Source organism: Vombatus ursinus, unplaced genomic scaffold (genome assembly GCF_900497805.2).
Source record: "Vombatus ursinus unplaced genomic scaffold, bare-nosed wombat genome assembly UNPS02014816.1, whole genome shotgun sequence".
Taxonomy (NCBI): domain Eukaryota; kingdom Metazoa; phylum Chordata; class Mammalia; order Diprotodontia; family Vombatidae; genus Vombatus; species Vombatus ursinus.
Window position 1 is genome coordinate 14,395,309 of NW_020954594.1, and position 17,410 is coordinate 14,412,718.

The 17,410-nt window shown below is 35.5% G+C and overlaps 1 protein-coding gene across 3 annotated transcripts in view; it reads left to right on the top strand.

Moving 5' to 3' along the window:
* The window catches only part of GTDC1 (glycosyltransferase like domain containing 1), a 355,035-nt gene that overhangs the window by 261,820 nt on the left and 75,805 nt on the right, over positions 1–17,410 (top strand). For 2 of the 3 annotated variants that reach the window (XM_027835649.1, XM_027835650.1), the window contains one exon: positions 16,817–17,185. The exons of the other annotated variant lie outside the window; for it this stretch is intronic. In XM_027835649.1, the coding sequence (XP_027691450.1) occupies positions 16,817–17,185 (369 nt within the window). The remainder of the gene's footprint in view (positions 1–16,816; positions 17,186–17,410) is intronic. 3 annotated transcript variants of the gene reach the window in all.

Sequence of the window (17,410 nt, forward strand, 5' to 3'; positions counted from 1 at the left end):
CCTACCTTTTATATTCTACTCTTGTAAATTCTATTTGTTTGTGGAGACCAGTCATTGAAAATACTGTGTAACACACAGTCCAGAACTACTTCTCTCACAATTTGATCTAACCTAAATCAGCAACAGAGCTGGTACTTTTAATGTGGTTTCTATTCATCTGAAAGTGACATCAGTGTCTTTCTGTTCTTTTTATTTTAATGAAATAGTGCCCAGATTGAGTGTTGGTGCCAATAAAGGAAACTGAGTCCTGTAAGGAATTTTTCATTAGGAGAAATGAAGTGCTATGGATAAACAATTCAAACCTAGCGTGACAAGATGGCATGAAGAGCCATAAACATGCATGACTCTACTTATGGGGATACGTGGCAAGACTTCCTGGCATTTTCCATGTCATCTGTGTGTGTATTTGGGGACAGAGGGGATGATTTTGTTTCATCTCTTATGTGGAAGTACATTTCTTCTCAGATGGGTGCTCCTGGAGTTGAATCCCCCCCACTCCTCAAAGGGCCTCATTTAAGTGGAAAAAAAACTATTAATGATGATTTAAGGCCATTAAATGACCTTTATATCTGACTTCCACAGTAGAGAATAACCCTTGCCGAAATAAGGATCATTTTTGCCCACTTTTTTTCCTTTTTAAAAAGTGGAAGTCAGAAAGACCTGAGTTCAAAATCCTGCCTCAGGCACTTTAACATTGTTCAACGTCAGATTCCTCAGCTGTAAAATGGGAATATTAACAACCTTTTTACCTCACAGGGTTGTTGTGAGGACCCAGTGAGATAGTAGAAGTAAAGTGCTTTGCAAACCTTAAAGTGTCTACTTCCCATCATCTTTGACATTGAAGTCATACCCACCCTGGGAAATTCAATCAAAGTTCCACCTCCCTCGTGAATTCCAAGCTCACATAAACTACTGCAACCAGACATTATTTCTAGTTCATAGGAATTCTAATATCACATTGTTTGGGCCTCTTTTGTGCACTGACACATTATTATACTTTTAAAAAACATGACTTACCTCCTTTACTAGATTCTAAGCTCCTTAAGGGCAAAAACTGGGTCTTATTCTTCGTCATATTCCTCATAATACTTGTATAGGCCTTGTCCATAGGAACACTCAAAAAAACAGTGAGCCTCAGTGTCATGCTGGTTCCTTCTGATCACTGGATTATAGTAATGATTCTTAGTTCAAGTATTCAATAACTTTAAATCTCCATTCCTGATAGATGTAAAATTCTAATTGTTTTTAAAAATTGCTATTTCAAAGAAGTGTTCTTATGCAAAATGAAACTATTTCCCTGATTCAGGAGATGGTTCTTGGAAACAGTATGTTGTTGATAGCCAGTATGGGAGGTATTTCTTCTGGTCCTTGACCATGTGACTATCACTCTGTAATTAAAAATTATCTGTATCATTTAAAAAAAATTATCTATGTAAGTTTTGCATCATAGGGATAGAAAAGGAGAGCTAAGGTTAATCGAGCTATAGATAAGGTGATTATACTTTGATTCAAACATTTATTAATCACCCACTATGCCTAGACCACTATGAAAATAATTGTAACTTCTGAGCCAGTATCAGTTGCAGAGAATGAAGAATTGAGAACATTTTATAACGAACTTGATAAAAATGTTCAAACTAAGTCAAAATACATTTTGATACTAGAAAACTTAAGGAGAAAGTGCTGAAAAATATGTTGAACTAGATGTTATATATTGGTGAAGTTAAGAAATCAAAGAAGTCAAAGTCTTTTAAAGACTTCTTGGAAATCTTATATTTGTACTTCATTAATTCTTTGTTCCAGAAGAGATTAGAAGATGCTAGACTTGATAAGAGGTGAATGATGTAAAAAATTGTAATTGTCTCTTTCCTAACAAACAGGGAAAGACTGATTATAGGTGGAGCAGTCATTTCAGAACCAGTGCCTATATGCAGTCAAATCATTGACTGGTTAGGGTGGAGGTCAAAGTAAGTTCGTTGTTAGAACAGAAGCCAGAGGTGAAAGAAAATATGGGGTTAGATAGCAACAGTTCTGTCCCAAATTTTTAAAACAAGCTGTTGACTCAGAAAGTCAAAAAAAACTAAGGGGCAGTTAGGTGGCACTGTGGATAGAGTGCCCCAGCATGGCTCATGGTAGGAAGACTCATCTCCCTGATTTCAAATCTGGCCTCAAGCACTTACTAGCTGTGTGACCCTGGGCAAGTCACTTAGCCCTATTTGCCCTAGTTTCCTTATCTGTATGAGGTAGAGAAGGAAATGGCAAATTACTACAGTATCTTTGCCAAGAAGACCCCAAATAGGATCATAGAGAGTCAGAAACAACTGAAATGACTCAACAACAATAAAACAATTAAAAGTAGGAAATGAACACAAGCAAATACATTGATTCCTACATAGATTTAATTGATGCCAGTCACAATGAGAATTAAAAAGAACTCACAAACTACCAGCAATCTTCTTAATAAATGAAGCACTGTTTTAAAATACAAGCAGATGTGTAAATATTGCAAAAAGAGAATGAGTAGGACCACCTTAAAAAAAAAAACTGCAAAGAATTAGAGGAAAAACTTGGCTTGTTCAGGGCTTAGTCTGAGATCTGTTTGAGCCAGATAACTACATGAACATGTGTAGATGAACCCAGAAGGACAAATAGATATAAAAGGAAACAGATCTGCTAGAATTCAAACTTGGAAACTTTTGAACAGAAGAGTATAACGTCACTGCCTCTGCACATAAGGAAGATTCATCTGGCAGCAATATAAAGGATAGATTCATGGAGAATGAAACTGCCCCAGTTTCTGGGCAGTAGGATAATGGCAGAGGGAAGAGAAAGAGGAGGGTGCTGGAGAAATTGCCAATAGAGTAGTAATAGAGTACTTAATACCTTATTTAATGTGAGTAGTGACTTTTTTAGTCAGTACTTGAGAGTCAGTTCCATTTCAATGGAAATGGAAAATAATTTCCAGCACTGTAGTTATTCTAACCAAATTCTGCCCTTCCTTTCCTCCCCCACCCCAGAAAAAAAAAAAATATCCAGTGGAATGTATTACCTATTGCCATATTGAGAATGAACTCAAGTTCTCGTTACTTGGGTAGGGCCCATTTGGTTACTCATCATGAACATTCAGAAACCACAAACAGCCAACCCTACCATTTTCTGGCTTTTGACATTCTGTGTTGCATCCCGGAATACACCACAATATTGCTAGGTATATATAAATGCAAACATATAGGGGATATTCAAACAAGGTATTCCCTGACTTAAGAAAACATGATATGTAAACTTGCTAAATAGATTGAAAGGATAATTATTGCAAAAAGGAATTTTCCATCTAGGATACATAAAATGTAGTTAGATATACATTTCTTCTATTTACATGTAAATTTTAATTATGTAAAGAGATATGTATATATCTACAATACGCTCGGTTTCTCCATCTGTAAAATGAGCAAATTAGATTAGTTGGACTAGATAACCTCCAAGTCCTTTTCCTCTCAAAATCTGTGATTCTGTGATGCTATTGTTAGCCATGGAAGAATGTCTCTCTCTGCATATCTGTTGAAGCAAGACACTCATTTGAAGAAAAACTATTTTCTAAATCTGTTTTCATAAGTGAGTCACACAACTGCTTTACCTGAGTTTCAGCCTCTCCAATACAGTGATTGTCAAATACCCTGTACTTCATTTGTAATAAGTAACCCAGCAGAGGGAAATTCAACCATATAGTAATGTGACATTAAAATAAAATGTGTGATTTTTCCTACTGTATTCTTTTTTCTTTTAAAAAATTAAAGGCGCTATGGATAAGGTACTGGACTTGGTGTCATGAACACCTGAATTCAAATCTATCCATAAACACTTACTAGCTGTGTGACTCTGAAGAAGTAACAGCCATTGTTTGCTTCAGTTTCCTCATCTGTACAAAGGAGAAGAAAAAAATAACACCTCCTAGAGTTGTCACAAAAATAAAATGAGTTAATATTTGTAAAACCTTAAAGTGCTATATAAATGCTAGTCATTTTTATTATTATTATTGTTATTATTAATAGCTGTGACTAGGATAATAATAATAAACTTTAAGACAGTCTAGTAATTCTTGTTGACCAAAGTGTAGTCTATTTTAATTTGTAGTCTATTACTTTGAATTATCTGTGATTTCATCAGTGAGGGTACTACCTTCACTACTGCAGATAACAACCCTTCCATGCCTTCTCTTCCTGTGCTGCTCATGTCTGTATGTTTGCAACTTTTGTATCTTAAGGTACAAATATGCCACTCAGCTTATCCATCTTTCTCTTATTTTCCATGACTTTCTTTTCTTGTTAGACACATATTCAGTGACTTTTTTTTTTCCACTACATCCTATCTTCTAGGTTTGACATTGTTGGTAAAATGCTTTTGTCCACCAGCATTTTTCCATTCTTCTTTAAGTTGTTTATAATTTTAAGTCAAGAGATTCACTGATTGTAATTGAAGAAAATGAACATTTTCCCCACAGCAACCCTATGAGGTAGGTAGTATAATCATTGTTATTGTTATTTCACAGATAATGACATGGGATCACAGAGGTCGCCTGTGGTCACAGCTGCCAAGTGCTGAAGCCAGATTTTGAACTCAGGTCTTTTGACTCTTCAGTTCAATGCCTTTTTCCATTATATCATGCTGCTTCTTTGAATGTAGATTATTGAGGGAATTGTATTAAGGTAGGGTGAAATTTAGTCCCACCAAACTGAGTAGATATCCATCCTAGTTTGCCCTGACTTCTGTGCTTATTCATTCATATATATATGCATTTCTCTGAATCTCATTTGGTGATTTTGTGGTCTGCTGTTCCTTCTTTTGAAAAATATGAAAAACTTCCACATTGTATTTATATTCCAGTGATAATGCAGTATATCCAACAGTCCAGGCTAACTTATCTACCATCTGAATACTTCCTTAAACCTTGATGTTTCCTAGAGGTTGTCACTTTGCTCTAAACTTGTAAAAATTGGGAAAAAAGCAGACAAGCTGGACTGAGAAGAAGTTTTTGAATACATGTATTAAATGATGTATTGCAAATAAAAGTTGATGAAGCTTTTTCTCTTAATATTCAGAATTCTGGGGTGAAGAGTCAAATTGCTAAGATTTGAAAATTGGAATAGAAAATATAATCTGAACATGAAGCAAACCAATACATGACACTCCAGCTTTTCAAATGAAGAAAGGGGGTGGGGGTGGGGCTGTGCAGAAAGTTGGAATTGCTGGTGATTCTACTTTGTTCAGATTGTGGGTAGGCAAATGAAAAAATGACTGTAGTTTTGATGACCATCTGTTCGTGTTTCAGAGATCAGGAAACCAGTGCTTTAAATTTCCAAGTTTTACTTTCCTGGTTTACACAGTGTATGGACTTATTTGAAAGGAGAAGCCAGGATAAGTGAAGTCTGGAAGCTAAGGAAATAAAAATGAAGACTGGGACAAGTGTAAGGTAGCACATCAGTAATAAATAAGTGGGGAGGTAGAGAGAAAAATATTTCTTTGAAATATTTATTTTACAATAATAAACATAAATTTAATAATAAAGAAGAGGAGAAAAGAGGAAAAATATATTTATTTGAAAAATGTGCCCATTGCAATTATCTTACCTCAGGGCATGAGTACAAATGGGAACTTTCGGTTAGGATGCAATGAAATAAAAAATTCCAAATAATTAAAAATGTCATTCTTAAGTAACTCTTAAGAGAGGACTTCAGTTAATAACAATAAGAACGTGGATCTCCTCAGTCATAGAGTGGGCATAGTTCAGACAGTCACCACATAGGGGATGATGTCAGTGATCTAATAGAGGGGCAGAGACTAGGGTTCTGTAAAAAGAAACCGTGGTAGCATCGGAATTGCTGTTGATTATTACCATTATTGATTTTAATAATATATTTCTATATAGAGAGTTATACTTTTTCTAAGCATTTTCACATTATCATGACAGCACCAGGAGGTAGGGAGAAGGGCAACTATTATCCCCATTTAACTAGTGTAGAAATTGACACAAGGTGACAGAGGCAGTAGAAAATAGTTTCTTTTCCCCTAGACTCTATTCATTCCTGCTAACATGATCTTATAGGTTGGTAGTTTAAAAACATTTCCATCCAAGAAAGATTCATTTTGGCATCTGAGAAAATTCACAGTCATTCTTCAAGATTTGTCCCCAAAATTCTCTTATCTTGGATAGCCAGCTTTCTTTACTTTTGCAATATTTCCAGACTCATTTCATTTCTTTATCTAACAAAAAAATAAATATTAACTCCTGACCTTTTATTTTCCTACCATTCCTTCCAGTAACTACTTCTTCCAGTAATAGTCTTATCACTTTTCCTTTTTTCATTACAGAATCCAAGAAAATCACAGCAGATTCCTAGGGAAGCTCCAAGGTTAGAAACATTGTCTTGGAGGAATTCCTAGATCTGGTTCGAAATAAGGAAGTGATACTACTTTATTCAGTTTGATTATATTTCCCATTTTACTTTCAACCTCTAAATAATACCTTCAAAAAAAAAGAATGAGGACATGGAATACATAATTAGAAGCCAGTTTCAGAGTTTGCTGTGGATGCCATATTAATAGTGTAGAAGACATGAGACAGCTACATGGCGCACTGGATAGAGAAACAAATCCAACCTAAAACTGAGATAAAATCCAGCCTGAGACTCTTACTAGCTGTGTGACCTTAGGCAAGTCACTTAACTTCTGTTTGCCTCAGTTTCCTCAACTGTAAAAAGGGGGTAATATCACCTACTTCACAGTGTTATTATGAGGATTCAATGAGAAAATATTTGTAAAACTCTTAGCACAGAGGTACAGGGCAGCTCGGTGGATATAGTGCTAAGCCTGAAGTCAGGAAGACCCATCTTCATGAGTTCAAATATAACCTCAGACACTTACAAGCTGTGTGATACCATATTGGAATTAAAAATAAAATGAATGAAGAGGAATATTGTTCCAGGTTCTTAAGAAAATTCAGAAGCAGTAGCATTAAACATACCTATGCGTGCACCCAGTATAAGTTACTCTCCTCGTAGAGTACAAAGTTAAAAGACTAAAGCAATACTTTACTACTCTCCAGATTATCATTAAAAATGAAATGTGCCTTAAATGAGTGGGTAAACAACTTTTAAAAAGGAAACAAAGAAAAAAAAAAGAATAGAAAGAAGTAAAGGGGAATTCTAATCAGGAAACCAGAGGGTAGAACAATGTGACACAGGGAAGAAAGGGGGGAACCACTGCACATCTGGAGCTATTTAATAGGTGAAAGAGGAAACTGAACTATCTCTGGAGGAAACAGGTTCTTATATCTCAAGGAATAAGGAGTGGATCCATCGCCTACTATCACATATTAATCACATATTTTCCAAGTTATTTAATTAGTGGAACTGAATAGGGATTATAGGGACTATTACAAAAAATTTCTAGGACAATATATATAGTCAAGATTGAAATTGTTGTACATGAGAGGTTTAGGTGATTGTCTCTGATATGTGGGATTGACTCTCACTCAAAAATAGCTATCCTTTTGGCTTTCCCTAATATCTGAAAATCTACCATTTGAGATTAGCTAGATAGATGGAACATATATTAAGCACTGACTATGTGCCACAGACTGTGTTAAATGCTGCAGATAAAGAAAAAGGAAGACAGTTGCTATAATTAGAGAGGGTACATTCTAATGGGAAAAGACAATCCATAAAGGAATGATGGAAAGAAGGGATAAAGAACTGGTGAGGAGACTAGGAAGTGGTATGGAAATTAATTCCAGTTAAAGCATTATCCCATGTTAAAATGTCAATATTGGGATATTAAGCATTGCCATTCATTAATGACTTAATTTGAATTAATTGATGAAATTACTTTTTACTGGCTCCACACAGAATCAAGTTAGTTTTACTTGGTGGTACGGTCCAGAATACAGGGTGGTATCTCAGAGGGTTCAGTTCCAAGTGAGGTGCTACACAGTGGGAGCTTGGTACTTAGGCATTAAGTGGACCACTTAGTACTTAGGCATTAAAAGGGGAGTTGGAGAGAGTGGAAAGACAAACTTTACCTAGTTTACAATTGTGCTTGTGACCCTCCGTGACTAAACTGAATTACTGTGGCAAACTGGGTGTACAGTAGAAGGTTTGGGGTGTTGTATTTAGAGAATTTTTGTTTTTGTTTTTGTCATGAAAAGGGTGTGCATATGTTAACAAGGATGAGTGAGTTGGAAGAATATTTATTCTGGCAAAGCACAGATAGGCTGGTTATGCTCAGTGCAGACTCAAAGATCTTAAAAGTTACTACCCAAGTAGTCCTGAATATTACAAAGGCATTTTACCAAATGGAATAAGACAAACTGTTCTTACTAGTAAGCAGTTCAATTAGCAGTGTATACAATCTAAAACACTTGGAAATTAAGGGGAAACAGGGAATTGAGACATAGCTATTTAACTTAAATAGTACTAATCACGTAAAATGTATTGCCAGGAAAGACCACATAAGCAAATGGTATAAATGGGATGTGAAGCCTATTTGGGGGCACAGGGTGTGTAGTGGGTGGGGTTAAAGGGAGTACAATTATCAAAAGCTATGGAGGGAAATTTAAAGTTAGGACAAGAACTTTGTTCATGTTCCTCATTTCCTGATGACTCTCCAACTTCATAGTCATTTAAAGGCCAATCTAGGAGTGGAGGGAAAGAATTTAAAATTTGTCTTCGAAGTGGAATGAAGTAAGCTATTGGGTTTTTCTTTCCCAGCCCTTGTTAGATTTCTATTTTATGAATGCTTTAGCATTTTGAGCCAAATCTTTTACAAACCAAATTTCTCTCAATTCAGTTATGCATTTCCTAAAATCATAGCTTTAGAGCCAGAAGAAACCTTACTAGTCCAAGCACTGTATTGTACATATGAGGAAACTGTGGCCTCAAGAACTTAAATGACCTTCCCAAGAATGTGAGATCCTTGCTTCTTAAATCAACCTACAACAGGTTTTTTTTCCTATGCTGTTGAAAACTTAAATGTCTAGACAGTCTTTCTTGTCCAGGTAAGACCTCCATGCTCACTGTCCTCCCACTGATTACTTACTAAATACTACATTTCATATTGACTTTGAGAACTTGCTTCATGACTGCACTAGAAAATATTATTTGTTTCATGAGTTAAGAAATAAATAGATTAGGTGGTTAGATCAAGAGAGCTGATATTGAGTGGCTGTTACAGCAAAGTACTTATGTGAAGACAGTAATGTTAGTATATTTGTCTTCTGGATCTCTTCCATGGATATTGTCCAAGTGATATTTTAGTACTTCAGAGTACTTCTAGAAAATCTGTTACCTGCTGCCAATTTAATATAGTTGGACAAATATCCAGGGGTGGGGAACCTGCTGCCTCGAGGCTACATGTGGCCCTCTAGGTCCTCAAGTGTGGCTCTTTGAATCCAAACTTCATGGAAGCATTTAAGGGCCTACTGTATCCTAGGCACTGTGCTAATCACTGGGGATACAAAGAAAGACAAAAGACAGTCCCCGCCCTCAAAGAGCTCTCAGTCTATGGAGGAGACAACTGGTAAACACTGAGTGCCTACTATGCAAGAGGACTTTACTGGCCTCTGAGAGAAATGCAGAGTGGCCCTGTTAGTCCCATGTGGTTAAATAATGGAGATAGAACCCATCAGTTGAGCATGAATCTGTTTTACTGCTTAGCCTTTTGAGGTTTGAACATCTTGTTTCTTAAATGACCATTCACATTATTTGTGAATTTCTTTATCAATAATTGCCTTTTATAAAATACTATGTGAAAAGAAATCTTAAATTTATACATGCATACATCTGTATATAGGCCCAACATCTACCCAACTAAGGCAAGATATTCTTGACTTCTACTTAAGTTTAATATAAAATTGCTAACTTTGATATATAAAACACATGTTGTCTCCTAGCATGATTTTTTAATTATTCTAGATTTGTGCTTATGTGACTAATTCCTAAAAATGTTAACTTTGCAATTAATTTGCAACATATTATATAGTTAGAGTGGATTTTTCTGTTGTAAAGTGCTGGTGTGCCCATAGCTTATTTGAACACTTGCATTTTTTTCCCACATATTGGTTTTAGGGAAGTGATTTCTTGCCTTCATTTATACCCCCTCATGCTTTTCATTTTGGTTTCAACCCCAGTAACTTCACAGAAATTACTTTTGTCCAAATCCAGTAATATTTTCTCCTTTTTGACACTAGATCATACTGATTTCTCTATTATGGCTTCTACTTGAGATGAGTTTTTTTTTTGTTTGTTTGTTTGTGTTTTTTGTTCAAATATAAACATCATCTTTGCTGATCCTTCTAATAGTTATGAGGAGACTTGGTGTACCCAGGCATAGTATGTCAGCATCAGGTGAGGTAAGGGACATAAAAGAATGAAGCTTTGGGAAATTATACCATGTGAAGAAAAGAGCTAAGTTCCCCAGCACCCCTCATATGTTAGCTTCCTGATCTGGCAAGTACTTCTGGGTCCTGAATCCCTACTCCAACGTTCTAATTGTCTCCACCCCTTGGATTTCAGCATTCTAGTGATATCATGTTACTAACTTGGCTTGGCTTGGCTTTTTGTCTTATGTTTGCTCTTCTGCCTTCTCTTCCCCAGTCAAGGATTTGCCTCATCAGTGACACTATCAGTTCTCCCTCAGACAGCATAGGATGCTTATCTTCATCATTTTCTCTAGTTATTGTCACCCATTTAAGGGTCTCTTACTTGAATTTCTTCCTTTATAGAGATGCTCTCATTTCTTTAATCACTCTTGGTATATAAAGGATCCAGCCAGGATCTATCTATCACAGGCAATCTAAGTCTTAATCCCATATAATCTCCAGACTATCAGTGTGTAACTAGACCTTTTTCACCCAGAGTATAAGATGACAAAGTTGTAACAATGGAACTCTGCTCCTCCGTGCCCCACTCTCAGCCCAACTTCCTCATTAAGGTAGAATATTATCATCTTCCAGTGCTTTAGGCTTGGACAAGCTTTAGTCATCTCTCTCCTCCTCTCTCTGTTCCTCTTCCTCTGGCCTTCCCTTTCTCCTCTACTCACTCTCCTTCGTGATGACAACAAAATTACACATTTTTAGTATTTTATATGCTATCTCCCAGATCTTTCTTCTCCCCATGCCTTATTTAAATCTGTATCTTACCAAAAGACTATGGACAGTCTCTGTCTTACTGACCTCACCTATACACATTTCATTTATTGGTTCGTTTAGTAAATACTTTATAAGCATTCACTGGGTGTAGAATATTTTTCTAGAAGCTGTCCTTATTACAATCCATCTTAAACACAGCTGTCAATAATGTATTCCATAACTGCCACTTCATCTGTACTGTTATCTTTTATCAGTTTATGAATCAAGATGAAACTCCTTACCATGGGCTTTGCAACTGGCTGCCCATCGACTCTCTACTCATTATGTCAGATACTCACCTACGTACCCACCACATCTTGCCTTAGTTTTCTTCATCCTTGCTCCTTCAGGAACCTCTCTTGATCCTAACAAAGGCTGCCTATATGCCTAGTAGTATATTTTCTTTCTCCCACCATAAGTCCCTGACCTTATCATCATTTAAAAGCACATATGAACAAATCCAGTTTTCTATATTAACTCTCTTCTGTGAGCCTGCCTGATCTGAGTCAGATTGACAACAGTATTTTTGATGTTCAGCAACAACAGCCCTTCCTGATTACACTCATGTATGTAGCCTTCAGAATTGTACATCAAAATTTGTAAAGATTTATTTATTTATTCATCTTTATTTCTTTATGAGTATTTCTATGGATATATGAGTTATACTATGAGTGGGAGGGGAAAATTTGTAAACAGGGGAAAAAAAATTCCATTGTGACTCCAGGAAGGTTTAGGAATCAATGAGAAATAGTACTTTAAAAATATTATATTACTGACATAGGATATTTGTATAGAAGAGTACCTTTCAGTTTTTGGATTGCATATACTCTTGACTTCTTTTCAGTCCTTACCTTGGGTCTATTTTACTTCTCATTAGCACCTCCACCAAAATTGGAACTGGAAAAAGAAAAGAGGTGTTCAGACATGTGGCTACTTGCATACTCATTTCACTGAGTTAATATAACAATAGTGTAAACATTCTTTCTATTCCATAGAATAGCCAGTTTTCACCACATCAGTAAAGTATTTCTTTTCCTTTTTTTGCACGAAACATTTTGCTGCCAGACTTCTAGTGTAGGGCAAATAGCATCTGATTAAGAATGTTCTGGATGGGTTAATTAGTGTGGTGACTATTATTAAGCAAACTGCTTGTTAGTATTATGCCTATTTGATCTTGGTATTGATGTGAAGTAATTGACCATAGAGCCACATTCAGAAGATCTGGAATAAAATTTTGTGATTTACATTATGAGAATAAGTTGTTTGTATTAAACATTTCTTGGAAAATATTACTTTCATGGCACAGAGGATCAGGAGACTTTATTTTTTTAAAGAAATGAATTTTCCCAACCAGCTATAATGAAATAAATGTAGCACCAGCTATAATGGAATAAAAAAGTATTCTGGAATTATGGTGACTCCTGCCTTCAATATAGCTTACATAGTATAAAAAGAATAGGACAGGAGCTGTTTGTGCTTCTACTTTCAACAAAGGATGCTTCTCATTTTAGATTCAACTAATCCTCTAAATACTTCTGCTGGTGACTATCACTGTAATAAATAGACCATCAGAGAAAAATATGAAAATATACAGTAAACAAGGAAAACCTATTATGCAACCACCTTCCTCCCAGTGCAAGATTATTGCCTATATTATTCAGTGGTATTTTGTCCAGTCTATTTTTAAGTATCCCTAGCTATAGCATTTCCCAAGAGAATTTATTCCATGATCTAATAAATTATGCCATCAGGGAATTTTTCTTGAGATTCAGCTTAAATTTTCCCTTTCTTAATTTCATCTCATTATTCCTAGTTATACCCCCTTGTACCAGGCTAAATAATTATTCTCTCTCCTTGGAGACTCCTATTCTGTACCCCTCTAGTTGTCACTTAACCAGACTATTCATATTTAGTTTCTTTAATCTGTTCTCATAAATCAGTTCTTCTCTTCCCTTAATCATTGTTATTGCTCTTCTAAGACCTCTCTCTAATTTTCAAAATGCTCGGTACTGAGGTGTGCCCAAACTAAATTCAATATTCCAGTTAGAGTCTAACCAAAGTGTTCTCTCAAACCTGACTGGGGTTTTCCCACTCTGTATACTCTATGTATACAAGACTATATGCATAGCAGGAAACATCTACTAAATGTCATTTAGAAGTATATCATATAAATTGGGTTTAAATGTTTCTCACTTCCATTGTGCATTTTTCAAAAATTAAATCTCTTAGTTGGTTCTTTGGTTGTTTCCTGAACATGTTTATATCTTTCATATTTGTTGTATTTGTTCATGCTTCTATTGGTTTCACCAACACATCAAGATATTCATCTTTGTCTTATGCAAAATGGGATTTTATCCATCTTTGAAAACACTTAGAAAAAGTGTTAAATAAAAACAGGCCTAGCACCTCGCCCAGAGCTAAATTCCTTGTCAGTTACCAGTCCCTATTGTTTACAACCCTTCAGCCAATCTCCAGTCTCTTTTAATTTGTGATACTGTTCTCCAATATGAATGGATTTTAGGAGTAAAATGGACCATGATACTGTTTACCAAAATGGAGATGTGTTGCATCAGACTCCTTTGATTTATTATCATGTACTCTTAACACTGTTTCTCTTTATTTTAAATAATTTTAAAGATTGCTTGGCATTCTTGATTACCTAGAAACAGACATCTTGCCCTAATTGTTTTACTGTTCTTTAATAGATGATTACAGAGGTTTCTCCTCTGCATTTTTTTCATTATTTTAGTGGAGGCTTAAAGGTATTGTCATGGTCACCACTTTACTTTTGAAGAGACTTTTGATAAAAACTGTTATATGGATATTTTCCCTTGGTTATGTTCCTGCTTTTGCCATGAATTTTCAGGAAAATAATTTAAATTGATTAATTAAGCATTTTAGCTAATTCCCGTAACACCATAAAATATATCACTCGAAATTGATAATAAATATTCAGGATTTCCTTTTTGCAATTTTTAGATGAATGGCTATTTAAATCAATTTTAAGAAGGATTTTTGAGATTTTAAACTCTTATATTTACATATTTACTTTATGCTTATATATTTTTCTTCAAAGCCAGTGTTTTTCAAAAAGCTAATATGCGCCTGTATACTCCCCCTCCCAGTTTTCCAAGCTATAACAGTAATAATAGAAATCTTTTTAATGGCTGCATATCTGTTTTGAAGATTTTTCTCAAAATACTCAAAACTAGAACAGACTTTTAAAAGAATGAAGAAATTGTGTATAAAACAAGTGAATTTTGTCCCATATGACTTTTTGGACTCACCAAATGCAATAACTTAATTCAACCAATGATTTAATGTACTTGAAATTCATTCATGAAGGTTTAAAATGACATTTTCTTGTACTCAGCCTCTTTTTCACAGAAGCTTATCACAAAAGGCTTGGCTATAAGACAGTGATTTTTTTTTTTAATCTGCTGGAGTACCCAGGAATATACCATGGGGTGGAAGTGTCTGTATTGGTAGAGTAATGAAGTCACAGATATTTGTAGTATTGAAACGTTTACATGTATGTAAAGTCCTACTGACAATGTATCATTGTGCCATGGAGGGAGTCCAGTAGCAAAGCAAAAAGGAGCAGGTTCTACCAAAATAGACTATGTTGTCCAAGAAACTGCCTAAGTTTGTAGGGGCTTAACTCCTTGTATGCTCAAGGGTGAAGAATTTTTTCAGCCACAATAACTTTTGAAGACCATCTTCTGTTAAAATTATAGAGAAGTTGCTAGCTGTATTTTGCATCGTTGGGTGAAATTACAGCTTTTTGAGGTGTCAATGAGTGTGTCTATGTATGTATTATAAGCTTCTTCAGGGCAGGATGGATGAATCTTTGTCTTTGCATCCCCAGTGTCAAGCATAGTATATGGCACACAGATATAACAAATGAGTGTTGGATGAATGAGGATTCCATTTGGAAGTTATTTTCAGAAATAATTGATAATGATTGGGGATGAAATGATGATTACTAAAGTCCCTTCCATATCCAATATTCTGATGCTATGCTTTGATGTTTTCCTTCTCTTTAATTTCTGCTGCACTTAGAAAGACAGCATGGTATACTATGGGAAAAGAATAAACATTTACTAAGTGCCTACTATGTGCTAGGCACTATATTAAGCACTTTACAAATATTATCTCATTTGATTTTCACAACAACCCTCTGAGGTAGATGTTATTATTTTCTTTATTTTAAAGTTGAAGGAACTGAGGTAGACAAAGGTTAAATGACTTGCCCATGGTCACAAAGCTAGTGAATGTCTAAGGTAGCATTTGAATTCGGGTTTTCCTGACTCAAGGCCCAGTACTCTATCCACTGCATCACTTAGCTACGTCTGGGCTTAAAGTAGAGGATTCAGCCCCTCATTAGCCGTGTGATTGTGAATAAATCATTTAACTTCCTTGCACTTCAGTTTTCCTCATCTATAAAATGGGGATAATGATATTTGCATTTCCCAACTCCCAGGGATGCCAGAAACAAAATACTTTTTAAATTGTCAAGTGCTCTACGAATGTCAACTGTTATTATCAGAGTCTGCTCTACAAAGTACAACAGTTGGTTTTATCCTTTCCGGTATAACTTTCCTTTTGTTTGATGTGAAAAGATTGCCTTCTTTTCCCAAAAAGGCTGTCAAAGCCCACTTGAGGTAGGCATCATCATGCCTTCTCTTCAGTGCTTGGCAGTGTTTGGGTCACTGCTATGTCTGCAGTGGGTATTTGATCAATGCTTGTTGGTTTAAAAGTTAAGAGTCTGATTTTTTTTAAAATGCCTTCTCTAGTGCTTCAGTCTGTCTGTGATAGATACTTTATTCTGTGCAGAAGAGAGGAAAAATGAAAGTCACTTCAGTTCAGTTCAAGCATTTATTAAGTGCCCAATATGTGCAGGACACTTCTCCTTGAGCTGGAGAATCCAGAGTATTAAAAAGGTAAAAGACCCAAGAAAACCTAGAAAGAAGCATTAATAGCTGCAATTCCAGATGCTCCCTGTGCATGGGTATGCTCACATGTGCTGTGGTATGATCAAAAATGGGTAGGGTTAATGAAGGATATTTTAAATAAGGTGATAAGGTAATAGTCCAAATATGGAGGAAAAGAAGCCCTAACCCACATGACTTAGAGAAATCCTAATGAAAATGAGGAGAAGGAATGAAAAGAAAATTAATACACCTCTCTCTTTTGTTTGATTCTGTAGAAAATCTATATGTAGTTTCTTTACCAAATCAAGCAAAAGGGAAGAGTGCATTTTTGTTTTGTCCCTTTTCAAGGAAATACTAGAATGAGAGGGGAAGAGTATAAGGAAAGGCTATAACTAAGGGAGGAGAACCTAACTAATAGAGAACTTTATTTTTTAATTGTGAGCATGACCAATGAAAAATTTCACATGCCATGTAAAATTTTTGAAGACTGTTGTCAAAGTTAATGTAACTCTGAACTTCAAAATTTCAATTTTATAGTTACTTTGTTATTATTTTCTAGAGTTCTCTAGTTTGTTTCTGACTTTGACCAGTTTTTTTTCCTTTTTCTGTATTATACATCGGTATCTTAAAAAAATTAAAAGGAAGAATTGAACTTAAAATGTCATGTTCACTTAAAAAATGGAAAATTCCCTTTATGTAACAGGTTCATGCCAGAGCACAAAATGACCCATTTTAAGAAGATATTTGACCTTAAAGGAAATGAAGATGATACTCCACTTGTAGATCTCCCTTTCCAGCAGAAGAACAGAGTTACCGAGAGTTTAATGAAATACAGCCATTTGAATCTTGAGTCTGGACTTTGTGAAGTACAGTCTGGCCCTTATACCACCCAGCAAGATAACCTGTCTAATCCATTAGCAAAACCGGAGGACCTGAGCAAGGCCCACCCATCAAAAAATTCAGACCCTGGTCAAGAAGAAGATAAACAAGATATGACTCTGAACCTGTGTGACATTTTGAGTGGAACTGATGAGCAGCAAAGACCGCTGCACATTGTCTGGCCTCATAGGTGGTAAGTAGAGTTGATGATGATGATGATGATGATGATGATGATGATGATGATGATGATGATGATGATGATAGCTTATTGTACCTATGACAAATTTATGAATATAGCTTCCATGTATAACTTTAATAACATGGCCAAATGCTCACATGGTACTGCTGAATAACAGACATGCATTATTATTATCAATAATAACAACAGTTAACTTTTTTATATATTTTGTGCCCTACA